The sequence below is a fragment of the Vigna radiata genome, chromosome 5 (assembly GCF_000741045.1).
Source record: "Vigna radiata var. radiata cultivar VC1973A chromosome 5, Vradiata_ver6, whole genome shotgun sequence".
In the NCBI taxonomy this organism is placed as follows: Eukaryota; Viridiplantae; Streptophyta; class Magnoliopsida; order Fabales; family Fabaceae; genus Vigna; species Vigna radiata.
Genome location: NC_028355.1, coordinates 32,261,462 through 32,275,033, shown reverse-complemented (window position 1 = coordinate 32,275,033; position 13,572 = coordinate 32,261,462). Strand labels below are relative to the sequence as shown.

The following is a 13,572-nucleotide window of genomic DNA, read 5'->3' as shown; positions in this document are numbered from 1 at the left end:
AAATATAAATACTACAAGAAATTAAAAAACACATACAATTAACCTGAGATGATTTTTAACTTATGTATGCCGACATCGTATTATAGAATTACTTCTTAAAATGAAGTTATTGGATTAAAAAAATATAAGTTTAACTTAATGAAAGATTAAAACATTCTAAAACTTAACCGATTTAACTTAAGTCCACTCAAAGTAAGCATCTATTACAATATTATGAAAGAGTAATTATTTATGTATTAAAGTATAAAAAAGAATAATATGAAATAAATATAAAAAAAATATTTGTGTATTAAAGTATATTTTTTGAGTGTGATAATAAGTTTAGTGACATTAAAATAAGAGATATTGTAGTTGTGCATGAAATATTAATTAATTATATAATTGATTTATGATGAGACTTGAAATGGTGTTTTCTTGAGTGATAGATGGGTGTACCCATTCAAACCCATATAAGGCATATGCTTGACTACTTGGGTGAATAAATGCTTAAGTAATGATGATTAATCATTCTTATTCATATTAAGACTAACCAAGTTTAATTGAAAAGTGACATTATAATGTACAAATCCTTCCAAATTTATGATATGGCTGCCAGGCTCATGTCTTTAACAACAAGATTCATTCAAGTGTTTAGTTTTACGAAACTTTCAAACTATATCAATTAATTACCATCTCAAAGGCCAAAAATATACATAAATAAAACCTTCTTTTCAATCAACATTTTCTATAAATAGAACAATCTTCAAAAATTCTTTTTCTTTTTTATCAATTAAAAATACTTTTTAGGAAAACTAATAATTAGTATAAAACTTTATCATTTTATAAATATTTATCAAAAAAAAAATCGTACAAAAAGTCAACAACTTTAATTGATTTTTTTTATTATTATTATAAATGATCCATGAAGCGTGTATATAATTAATTAGTTTGTCCAAAGAATAGCTTTTTCTGATCACAACGCAACCCTTTTGCTTGTTGACCACAACCATGATCATATATCAGAGAGCTAGATTCCCTCGCAATGAGCTTTCGTTTTTAGAATATATAAGTTTAAATATTCTAATAATTAAAAAATTAATTTTCTGCTAATTGTATTATCTTTTTTTAGAAAGAAATTTTTTATATAAATATATATTTATTGAAATTTCATCTTACAGATAATTGAATCTTTCCTTCTGCGCACATGATTTATTATGATGAAACAAAAAGAAAAAAAAAAGAGATGAAAAAAATTGAATTTTGTTTTAATCAAACAAAGAAATTTTCTCAATTCAAATAAAAAAACCAATAAATTTCAAGTTGCTCTATGTCATGTATGATTAAATAATCGAGTACGAATATATAGACATGTAAGTAATAGAGTTAAGGATAACATAAAAAAAATATTTTTATGATATAATAATAATAATAATAATAATAATAATACATTTCACATCCTAATGCAAAATAATTGTAATTTTTTAAATAAAACACTCAACATTTTTTAAAGATTTAGAATCTCTACCTAAAATTTGGATATGTAGTATCAAATCTTATGTAATATTAATCCTCCCTATTGAAAAAATAGAGAATTATAAAACTTATATAAGGAGTCACTAGTAAAAAGTATACTTTTTATATCAACTTTTTATACCTGTTGAAATCTACCAGATATAAAAAGTACTACGGTGACAATATTGTAAATATGAGAAACTTTTTTACACCAGATATATCAAAAATAGGTGTAAAAAGTGGTTCAATAACTTTTTACACCGATTGTATTCAAAACAGTATAAAAAGGCATTTTTCTATACCTATCAAAACTTCAAACCGGTATAAAATTACCATTTAATGGCAAATATGTAATATTGAAAACTTTTTAATTACACCACTGTATAGATTATTTTCGTTTCAGGCTTCATCTTTCTTTCTCACTCTCGCCGTAGTGGGGAAGACCATCGCAGATCTTCGACGCCTCGTCTCCTACGTTCTTGGCTTCTACAAAATCTCCGACGAGATCCTCGTCAACACCGTCGACAACAAACAGCGAGATCCTCCATGGCAATCCTCAAGGTCACCATCGATGCCAAGCGGAACACCATATCTGTCTTCAACAACGGCGATGCCATAGCCGTCGAGATCCCCAAACTCATTTGCGGCCACTTTCTCACTGACAGCAACGATGACGACAAGGTCAAGAAGACCACCGGTGGACGCAACGGCTACAGTGCGAATCTCACCAACATCTTCTCCACCAAGTTCATCATCAAAATCGCCGACGGAAAGCGTAAGAAGAAATATAAACAGGTAGTCTTTTCAGCACTTCAAGTTTTCTTTCATTTTCTGAGTCTCATCCTTCGTTGAACAGTCCTAGGGTTTTCCACCTACAGCTCCCTCCCACACGCCACCGCTTCCTTCCATCTCAGGGCTTTGTCTACCTCCGTCACCGATAAGCCCTCCGTTTGCACAGCCGACGAACTCCATTATGTCTCCCTCTCAAATTTCGATTAGAAACTCGCTCTCTGGAACTATAACCTTTCACTTCTCGTTAGTTTTCTCTCTTTACATCGCAAGTTTCTTTTATTCTCTCCTTGTTATTTTGCTGACATTTTTGAGGACACAATTTTGTTGAATCATACGAAACACTAAGTACTGGCCTGTTGTACAGGAACAGGAATCTCTATATTTAAATAATGTGGAAAAGAGGATCCACCAAATCTTAACATGATCATAATTTTGAGTCTTTGTTATGCAAAATTTCAATCTCTTTAAATATGAGAGAAAATAAAATCTAAGGTTAATCTGAAATCAAGTAAGGACATAAGAACGACTGCTCCTTCTTGAAATGTTCAGAGTTTACTTTTTCAATTAAGTTCTTCTTGAATTAATTAATTTTAATTATCTGACATATATCGAAAACTTCTCAGGGAGTCAATCAGGCAACAGTGGCAAAGCTAGGTTCACTGTGGACAACCCTGTCACCCTAGTGGCTGGAAAGAACACAAATGATCTCTTGAGTTTAACTGTGGAACTTCAGGTTAAATTTTCCACACCATACTATATAAACAAATTTACAAGATATGAAATTATTTTTTTATAGTATGCAATTATGCATTGGCTTGTTAGTTTCAGTTCCACATTATCATTCTTGCTCGTCCAGTGATTTATATCAGTGGTCACTAACATCAACTAATTAAATCTTATACACAACAGAACTATGGAGCATTTTTTGACTTATCAGGAGCGGGGATCACTCGTCCAGTGGTACTGAAAGGTTTGGAGAATGCCAATACACTTGATCTCTCCTCCCAGAAGTGGACATATCAAGTCAGTTTTCTCATTTGGTTAAACTCCATTCTTTCTCCTTTGTATATAACTTAATCAAATAAACATTGGTGAGATTCATGTATGCTTAAGTGTACTTGTATATGGGGCATGGGTTTAAGTTTCTATTTCATGATTGTAACTTTCGACTTTTAAGTTTTAATTGGAAAGATATGTAGCAGCATCATATTTTGGCTTTAGCTTATACTCTAAAAGTTTTTTCTTTTCTTTTGGCAGTAAATTTACTTGTATATGATTACAGGGTTGAGGATATATATATATATATTTATATTCTTTGTTGATAAAAAAAAAATAGATACAAAATTACTTCATCAATACTCTGAACTCATGCCAAATAAATTACTTCAAACAAAATTACCTCATCAATACTCAACTCTTTTTATCAATGCATCAATCGCTTTTCTTAGTGGATACACTCTTACTTTCTTTGACTAGCAAATTATATATGCTTTTGGCAGTAAAATATATGCATTCTAGGGTGAAATATCAATTGGTGAGTTAAAATATGTATTCCTTTTTTCTTTCATTAATGCATATAAATTTCTGCACTGAAGAGAGACAATAGATAATTTTCTGAGTTACGTGCAGTTTCTTAAGTGCTTTTACTGGTGCATTCTGATACAAATTATAATTTTACTTTGATAACTTATGCTATATCACTTTTAGTGAACATATCACTGATTGTTTATATTATATCTTGTGATAGGAAATGGTTATTGTGTATATTAATAAGGGTATATTGTTATGTTAAAGTAACTCCTAAAATTAAATGTTTAAGTATTGGTTAAGTGAGTTAATCACTGTTTAAATACAATTGCATGTTAAAACTGGTTTATATAAGAAGAAGTAAATAAAAATGTATATGTTCTTTTGTTTATGCATGATGAAGAAGTAAATAGACATTTGCACTAGTGACTAAGGACTAATGGGTGAGAGCATAAGGGTTAAATGGACTATGTATCAATGAACATGATAGGAACAGGACCATAATCAAAGTAATTGATAACAAATTATATGTTATGAAATTGCTAATTTAGTGGTAATGAATGCCTGTGAAGATTGTCACTATGAATTAGATGCAAATATAAGGTGATATTCTGTTTAGTGTGTTAAATAACAATGTTGTTGAAATAGTAATAGTAATTTTAGTGTGTTTACACTTAGAACTAGGTGTAAAATGCATATTGGTGTTGTGGAGGGTGGTTTAATATGCTAAAGTGGGGTGTTTTTAGAAATAATCCTCTATAGAAAAAAAAATCAACTTTTATACCGGTTGGAGTTTCTAACTGGTATAAAAGTGAGACTTTTTTACACCTGTTCCCATAACAACAGGTTTAAAAACGATACTTTTTTATACTTGTTCTAAAAAGAACTGGTGTAAAATCAAAACTTTTATACCGGTTTTAAAACACGTATAAAAAGTTGAAAACTTTCTATATCCCCTGCTTCTATACCGATCGACAAATAGGTATAAAAAGCCTTTTTTAACTGGTATAAAAAGTCTTTTTTGTATTAGTGAGTAATATAACGAAAATGGATAAAAATAGAAAAAAAACGTAAATGTTAAAAGAATAATAATAGTTTTAATAATAATAAGAGAGAAATACTGGAAAAATTAATAGTATAAATTGTTGTGTACATCATATTTTTTAAAAAATAATTGTGAATTTGTTAGTAAATTAATAGGAATAAACAAACTATGATGGTATTAGAAGGTAGATTAATGTTTAATTTTTAGAAATGATAGATATTTTAAAGCAGATCGAAATATAAAAAAGAAAGTATGATGGAAAAGGAAATGAAATGTGGAATTGGGTCCAGTTATATTCTTCTCTTTGTGCTTATGGTGATTTGAGCTTATCATAAACTTATTTTTTTCTTAAAGCAAATCTTCATATATAATTTAAGTAAATAACACAGACTTTTAACAATTTTTATAATTTAATTCAACTTTATATCTAAAGCATCACTATCTTTTTAAATTATTACTAACTTTTTAATCAATTTTCTAAATTAAGATTTTTTAATTCAATCCTTAATCTTTAATACCTTTTATAGTTCAATTCTTAGAATTGTGATTATTTTTCTAACAATTTCAAACCTGTCATATACTACTTCGAGCATTTAATTATGAAATTGTAAAAATTTAAGAACTGCATTATTATTACTATTATTATTATTATTATTTTGGAGTCCTTATGAAAAGTTATAAAAAAAGCGTGAATATGTACACGTAAATAAATAATGACACATATATATATAATTCATTGGAATTTAGTAAATTTTCGTTTAGAAATTACTCGTTACTGTCATTGTTCATTTTAACAAGACTAGAATTTCAAAATTTCTTCTTTTATATGATATTTTTATTTTTGAATTCCTTATAAATATTCAAAGTACACTCATTAAATATCAACTGAAAGGATAAAAAATATGGTATTTATTTTAACGAATATCTATATATTTTAATGAGGGTTTTATAATTTTTTTTTTATGTGAAACAATTTTATGCCTGGATATTTTTAGTCGATACAAGTTTACTGTAAATTTGGCGTAATTTGTTTTCTTCAATTTTTAATTTTAGTCAGTAATAAGTCAATAACCAAATCTTTTACCATATAAAAAAAAGTTGGACTTAAACTGGCATGAATAATAAAAATAAATAATTTTTAAAGAGTAAAATAAAAATGGTCATAATAATAATAATAATAATAATATTGATAATTACAATAGTAATTTTGTCCTGCACATTGAAATTATTTTTATTATTGTCATTTTTCCGTCTCTTTTATATATTTCTAAATACATCTGAGTAATAATTTTAATTTAAAAACCACAATAGATATTAGGATTGAGTAATTAATGTTACATTCAAATTCTATAAACCTAATATTTTCAACTTTTGTATTATCATTTATATTTATATTTATATTGTTACTGATTATGTTATTCTTACTGGATCTATGATGAGATTTTGTCTGTCTCTTTTTCTCCCTTCGCATTCCAATGCATTCTTTACCATTTCCTGAAAACCGTTTTACTTTTCTACCCAATATTTAGTTTTAAATCTCTAATTAACAAACATATTTAGAGATAACTCTTTAGCAATTTCTATGAATTTCTTTTACCAATTTTTTAAGTAAATAGATGTTTGTAATTTATAGCATTACAATTTCTTAGTTATTAAAAAAATCAATTTTTTTTTTTAATTTTACATTTTATCAAACATTATTTTACTAATAATCTAAAATTTTAAATAAATTTTAATTATAAAAAACTATTAGGATAATGATATTTAGACAATATTTTTTTGACAATATTTGAATATTGATTACGTGACAAAAAAAATTCTCCACAATAATGTTTATAATTATTATTATTGATTGTAAAGTAATTTTTGACCAATTACATATTGACACGTAATCAATATTAAAATGTTATAAAAGAAATGTTTTCTAACTATCATTATCCAAACCAAACTATTGTGAATGAGATATTTGTGTGCATACATATACATCTTAACGTTTCTTATTTACCAGTCATAAAATGCTAATAAGTTACTTAAAGAAAATAAAATATGTTTATTGTAATCAATATTTAAAAAATTAATACTTTTTTCTTTTGCAATTGGAAATATCTAATGTGACATGCCATATAATAATTTAAAAAATTAAAAATAAAAGAAAAAATTATAATAGATGATAACTTTTATTCCTAACAAAATACATTAAATAGTCTTCCAATTTCATGAAGAAAAAAACAGTTAAAAAGATGAAGCATTACCATTTTGGAAATGAAATATACTTTTATAATTTTTCTAGCAAAGATAAACATATTTATTTTCAGGGTGGAAAGGAAAAAGGATGAATCAAAGGAACAGAATATTCAATTATCTTTTGTATAAAAGTGTGATAGTTACTTTAACAAGTTAAAAATTAACATAGATTTTGATGTAAACAAGAATGGATAAAGAATAAAGAAAGAATGGTAAGAAAATGTATCCAGAAAATGGTAGCACTGGAAAGAAGGCAATGGGGACAAGTTGAAGAATATAATTGCCGGCCACTTTGTGTACGCATTTCATTTCATTTGGATCGATGGCCACCAAAAGCATCTGCCAAAAAAGTATGTTTTTTTTTTTTTTTTGCATCCTGTTGGGGGATTCCATGTAAAAATAATTGCCTCATCTTAATCTTTTCTGGATCGGATGCCCTAAATTATTAACTGCACCTTCTCATAATTCATATTATTTAATTTACTCCTCTGGGTTTTCTTTTTCATTTTCAAGCTTGTCTGTTGCATACATACATAAATACATACTTATTTTCGGATGATTTTGGTTAAAGGAACATGGGTGTTTCAAATTGTAATGTGGGTAGCAAAAACATGAAGCATAAACTAAAGGCAACCTTGTTTTCATGTGTTTGTTTGGCTATTATTGTTGCATACTCATTCTGTTTGACCATTTCACGTCCTTCCAGGTTTTGTTATTCTGATCTGCATATAAACCTCGTAATTAAGTTGTTCTTCAGTTCAGTTTGTGTTTGAGATGTTGGATACTGCATTAAAATTCCAATTAAAATTCCAAAAAACTAGATACTTTCTCAGGTTTTTCCCATAAATTCTGTTTGTGTTAGTTAGAAGTGGATGGAAATTGTTATGCAGGAATAGGAGGAGAAAGCAGTGTTTTTGAAGTTTGAACAGAAAAGACGATGAATTATGGGTTTAGGGTGATATTAATTACAAGTGAAGGGTAGCCCTTTGAAGAGTTCCATTTGTAGTAAAAGAAAAGCGAAGAACAAGTTTCTTTGTTGCTGTGAAACAGACAGCACGGAGTTCTTATAATTTGTTGCTTCTGGGAGAAAAAAGTAGGAGCTTGGCAAGCTTATGATGGAAGAAACAGCTAGTTAAAACAAGATTCCTAATTAATTGCTGCACATGCAACATTTAATACTACTGGGCTCTTTGCTTTATTTGTTGAGCCATCAAAGGACTCTTGCTGTCAGAGTCTTTTGTTTTTTTTCCTCATTCACAGAGATATCAAAACAAGTACATGAAAGAATGCCATGTAATTTTTTGTCCTCTATTGATTTCAGATTGGTTTTGGTAAGGGTCATTTTCAGTCAAATGCTGGTTTCCTCCTCTTTTTCTTGCTTTTCCCCCTCTCGAGAGGGTGGGGAATTTTCCTGATACAAGGAAAGAAATCAAGATGCATTGTCCCTTCAGATACAACGAGAATCTATATAAAGAAAAGTTGCATAGGCCTCACCTAAAGTTATCTTCAAATCTCTTTTGCCACCATGGTAAATAAATAACCACCACACTGTCTTTGTATAAACTCTAACAAAAACTAAAATTCTTTCATTAACTGTCATGCATCTGTATTATCAGAAAAACTAAACTGATATTGAACTCATATCTCTAACTGTGATTAAAATACTAGTGATGTAATGAAGACAGAAGATGCTTGAATTTGAATTTTGATGAGTCAATCAATAATTGAAAGTGATGCTTACAGCTGAAGGGCCACGTTAGTATTGATGAGTATGGCCAGTGCAAATAATGGGAAAAAAAAGAAAGAAAAAGAGAACAGAGGTTATATTCTTCATAAAGCAAGGAAACAAGACTAGAAATGCCCTACAGAAAAAGGGATATCCAAGAAAATAGGCCTCCTACAAGGCCCCACTGCCCCCACTTCGTCTTCCTTCTATTCATGGCAATCCCCCATGAAAGGAAGCTTGCACATTTACTCCAAATTGAAGAAAGCGTCACACACTTTTTCTTTCCCTCACTTGAGAATCCCATCAAATGACATTCAAATTTTTTTTACAACTTTTGGTGGCATCCTGATTTCTTGCCTTTGTTAGCGCATATTCTCACGTGGAAAGCCTATAACAGCCTCCTCGTCTTGTGCACGTACACCATGCAATATACACAAGTCAAACTAATACTCTCTGAATTCTCCTTTGAACCATTCCATTTGTTTGATCTCTTTGCCACTCAAAATGTTTCGTTAGTGTTTCTTGTGTCTGTTTTACCAATCTTTTTTAGCAGTTAAATTATGCAGAGATGCTTCAATTGTGACGGTAATAACTGTGGTCCTTGCATGATTGACTGGAACTGGACCATACTGCATGTTTCATCATTACATATTATGAATTGGACCACGTGATTTAACAAGCTATTATACTATTCTTGTTGCTTAAGTGGAGATAAGCTTTGTCAAATAAAGCTTACTTACACTGCTCTAATCTTGAATTGATGCTTTTTGCATCCTTCCCATCCTTTTGACAGTTACTGCTCTGCTGTTTTGGGTCGACCGTGGAGTTACTGGTGCAGAAGAAACAAACATGATTTTTATTTTGGTCCACAACTAATAAAAGAACTATTTATGATAGATTCAGTTGAGATATTAAATAGCAAAGTGAAATGATTAAGTGGTTTATAGGAAATTTATTACATAGTTTATGACTACCTACACCTTCAACATGGTCCCAGCTCTCAAATGAATCTTTATGTGACATTCACATTTTCCAATTTATAAAAAAATACTAGTACTTTATTAAATTTCATGTGAACAGAATATAATAACTTTAACTTTTGGTTAATCTTTATGTGACATTTAATATTTTTTACTTCTAAAAAGTTTAATGATTCTTATTAGATATCATATAAAATTGATCAGATGTCACTGTTATCAGACTACCAATGACACTGTTAAGTAAATGTTAATTTGTAGTAATGCAGAATGGGACACACTGACCAGCTGCATATTATTATTGCAAGATAGCAAACGTGTTTAAATTGGCTTATTTTGAAAAACAATAATAATATTAAGAGTATATTTTAATTAGTTAATAGTTTTTTTTTTCTTTCTATAGTTGCCTGTTTAATTCTTTTTCGAAAATAAGGTTCCCATTTGAAGCCCAGCAACGAAAACATGTAGTATGTTAAGATGGGTATTAACACCAATTGAAGCCCAGCAATCAAGCCTGCAACTGACAATGTTACAGACTGTAACATATTATTGTCCTTATTATTTGGAACAAAAAGACTCAAATTCATCTATTATTATTATTATTATTATTATTATTATTATTTTCTGTTACTGAAAAATCTGTTGAAGAGTAGTTCCATACATCCATTATATTAGATAAAGCCATAACACTAAAACTTCACTAAATTGTGGGGAAAAAAAAACAATGCATAGGTAGTTTCCAAAAAGTGAATAATACCGACTTCATATTAAGCAACTAGAGTTATCTAATTCACACAGAGAAGTCACTTGTGCATATATTAGTATGTAAACACCATACAGATTAAAATAGTGTACTAGTTTGCTGCTATTTCATTCTTCACACAAAAACAGAACCACCTATGTTATCTACACGGACGGTCAATTAGCCCTTTATCCTAACTTTCACGCATGTTGCCAAAGTGGCAATGGACAACAAGCTGTTGCCACTGTTACAGAAGCTCATATCCCAATTTGTCGTTTTTGATAACTTGCCCTCAGAGGTGTTGCACAAGAATCCTTCCATATGTTAACTGAAGGGTCAGAATTAGAACTGCTTCTAAAATCTCCATTTATCAAACCTGTCGTTGTGCTGTGAGACACACAATCCTCCATCACAAGACTCTTTGAATTCTGGGAAGAACTCCTGCAAGTTTTCAGTTTAGCCTTGGTTGATTCTGTCAAATTCATGTAGCTTGGTTGATGAACCTCTCTTTCCTCTGTTGCGTCCATTAAAACAGTATTGGTGGACGGAAAGGATGGAGATCCAGCTGTATAAGAAGTTGACACAGGACTATCATCACACATGTATTCAGAGCTTATGGCCGAAGATGATGGAGTGGATTGGCTAGTCATTAGAGGTTTAACTGCTGAAATCCTGGATGTCACACCATTCTTTCTTGATTGAAAAGCAGGAACAAGGTCTTCACTCTTCCTGTAGTTTGGACTCTCCCAAGGCTTGGCCTCCATCCAGCGTTCTAACAAGCTACATCCTAAGCTCTTGTTGCTTAGGTTGTGCTGCTTGAGAGGAGTCAATAGCTTATTGGCTTTAGGATTTGGACTGGCAACCAGTCTTGACTGCTACATGCAAGCAAAATTTAAATTCGAACCACAAGAATTTCTTAAGTTCTTAGCTAATAAAATCTTACCAAAGAGACAAGCTTATGTCAAAGAAAATCTTGCCAACTTCATTACCTGTGTGGACAGAGAGTATGCCATTGCTCTATCCCTCTTGATAGCTCCTTCTTGCCTCAGTCGTAGCTTTGCTTTAACTTCATCCACGGTTCCAGGAATGTCACACCATCCTTGCTGATAACAATAACACAAAAAATGCTACATGTTAGCATCTCCTAATATGTTAACTCAAAATCATGATTAGAGAATGTTACATAATCTTGAAGCAAATTATTAACCTCAATTTGCTTAAAAGGATCAGCCAGGTTGCGATACTCATCAAGTAATTTCTGCACTGCTTTCCCTTCAGGAGAATTCCTCACATTCCTTGCTCTCACATGAGCCTGAACTCTAACAAGAGCCTGCATACACCTCAGAGTGACGGCTGCTTGCTTTCTGACTAACCGGCCTCGAAAAATAGCTTGCAGCCTTACCACTGCCCTCAGGGCCCTCAAAGCTCGTCTAGCCTGCAAAACATATCAAAAGAGTTAAGGTCAATATGAAAAATAAAATAAAAAAGTTAAGAACAGAATGACTCAAGCAGAATAGACACATTCATAAGAGACACTTAAAAAGCTGACCAGGAATATGAAAATTCATTTTCACTTGAGTTGAGATTAGATTAGCTCTGAACTTATTTGAAATCATAAAAGCACAAGCATTCCTTTTCTTATTTATTTCGGTCTATTGGTGGATCGTGCACAAAATCATGCTAAGCTCCGGAGGTTCCAACTCCCAAATTCTAAATCTTAATTCTTCTTTATCCTAAATTGGAAATTCAAATTTCAGGGTCACATCTATGATAAACATGGGTCTAATTCAAGATATGTTATAAAACATGAACTCAGAATATAATTACCAAGCTCAAATTAAATTTAAAGTTAATGCATCCATGAGGGTGAAAGTTACCAAGAAGGCTCGAAACACAGCCTGAATACGGATGGCAGCCCATTCCTGCTTGATGAGCTTGAAATCTTTGGGAACCATCACAGCCACAGCATAAGTAAAGGAAGAATCAGGTACAGCAGCTTCACCAACTTTCTTCACGGTGGACCCTTCTGAAGAAGCCCTCCATAGCTTCCATTTCTTCTTGCTCTTGTTTTCACGACCCTTCTCCAGATTACACATCACATCACATTAAATTACCCATACTTACTCTGTAAACAGTGAACAACAGCAAAAACACCAGAAATAGAAGGTTGCTACTTCACTTACTTGATCAGTTGTTGAAGTTGAGGTCTTTCGAAAAGGAATGAATGACTTGAACCACTTTCCCGAAGCACCCATTGGAGAAAAGTAACGGTTTTTGCCGAACAAACTGAACGGGTAAGAGAAATTTGGTCTCTGTTGAGGAAAGAGAGAATTTTGGGGTTTAGTTGTGTGTAAGAGAGAGTACGTTGTTGGGTTAATTAAGGCAAGGTTGAGAGAGAAGAAAGTTTTGAAATTTGAATGTGTTGGTGGAAGAAAAAGATCATGAAATCAAATCATAACGGTAACTAGAGCCTCAAACTCAAAAAATCAAAACTCACTTTTTCTTCATTTCCCACGCACGCTCCGATTTGACCCTTGTCTCTAGCTATCCGCGGATTCTTGACATAGCCTTGCCCCTACACAGCCCATTATAATAAGGCCCAATATAACAAAGCCCAAACTCTTTTTTATAGATTTCTTCAATAATCAATTCTAGGAATGTTCCATTTAGTTCCGTTATTTTTAATGGCAAACCTGCTTAATCAATTATTTTTTATTGTTGATTATCGTAAAATAATTTTTAATTACTTATAATAAGACACTAGAACTAATCGTGTGTAAAAGAAGATAAAATCTTCAAAGTATAAAATTAGCATTTTTAGAACTTTTACTTTTGTGATAATCAACAATTTACAAGGTAAATTTCTTTTTTTCAAAAAAAAAAATATGAACTTGACACCTGTTACATATTGGGTATAAATAAAATTCCACATTAAATAAAAGAAAAAACAAATATTCCCCAACATTACAATGTGTATAAAAAGTGTTAAGAATCTTGAAAAGAAATTATTCATTAAATATTTATTATC

At 30.7% G+C, this 13,572-nt stretch overlaps 1 protein-coding gene and 1 long non-coding RNA gene across 4 annotated transcripts; one reads left to right on the top strand and one right to left on the bottom strand.

The window, feature by feature from the left end:
• Positions 1-1,838: 1,838 nt before the first annotated feature.
• Positions 1,839-3,503, top strand: LOC106761438. Of its 2 annotated transcripts, none has more exons than XR_001375686.2 (4): positions 1,839-2,286; positions 2,370-2,526; positions 2,907-3,016; positions 3,193-3,503. It is a non-coding gene; the product is annotated as an uncharacterized LOC106761438 (long non-coding RNA). The 2 variants fall into 2 exon arrangements; XR_001375685.2 differs by having other exon boundaries at positions 1,840-2,286; positions 2,348-2,526.
• Positions 3,504-10,591: 7,088 nt separating this feature from the next.
• Positions 10,592-13,098, bottom strand: LOC106761113 (protein IQ-DOMAIN 1). 2 transcript variants are annotated; one of them, XM_014644623.2, is made up of 5 exons: positions 12,728-13,098; positions 12,422-12,622; positions 11,752-11,979; positions 11,534-11,647; positions 10,592-11,419 (listed from the first exon to the last, which is right to left on the bottom strand). In XM_014644623.2, exons 1-5 carry the CDS (start codon positions 12,797-12,799, stop codon positions 10,802-10,804), a joined length of 1,233 nt encoding a protein of 410 aa, XP_014500109.1. In that variant the 5' UTR covers positions 12,800-13,098; the 3' UTR covers positions 10,592-10,801. The 2 variants fall into 2 exon arrangements, with proteins under 2 accessions (XP_014500109.1, XP_014500110.1); XM_014644624.2 differs by having other exon boundaries at positions 10,592-11,416; positions 12,728-13,096.
• Positions 13,099-13,572: the final 474 nt, after the last annotated feature.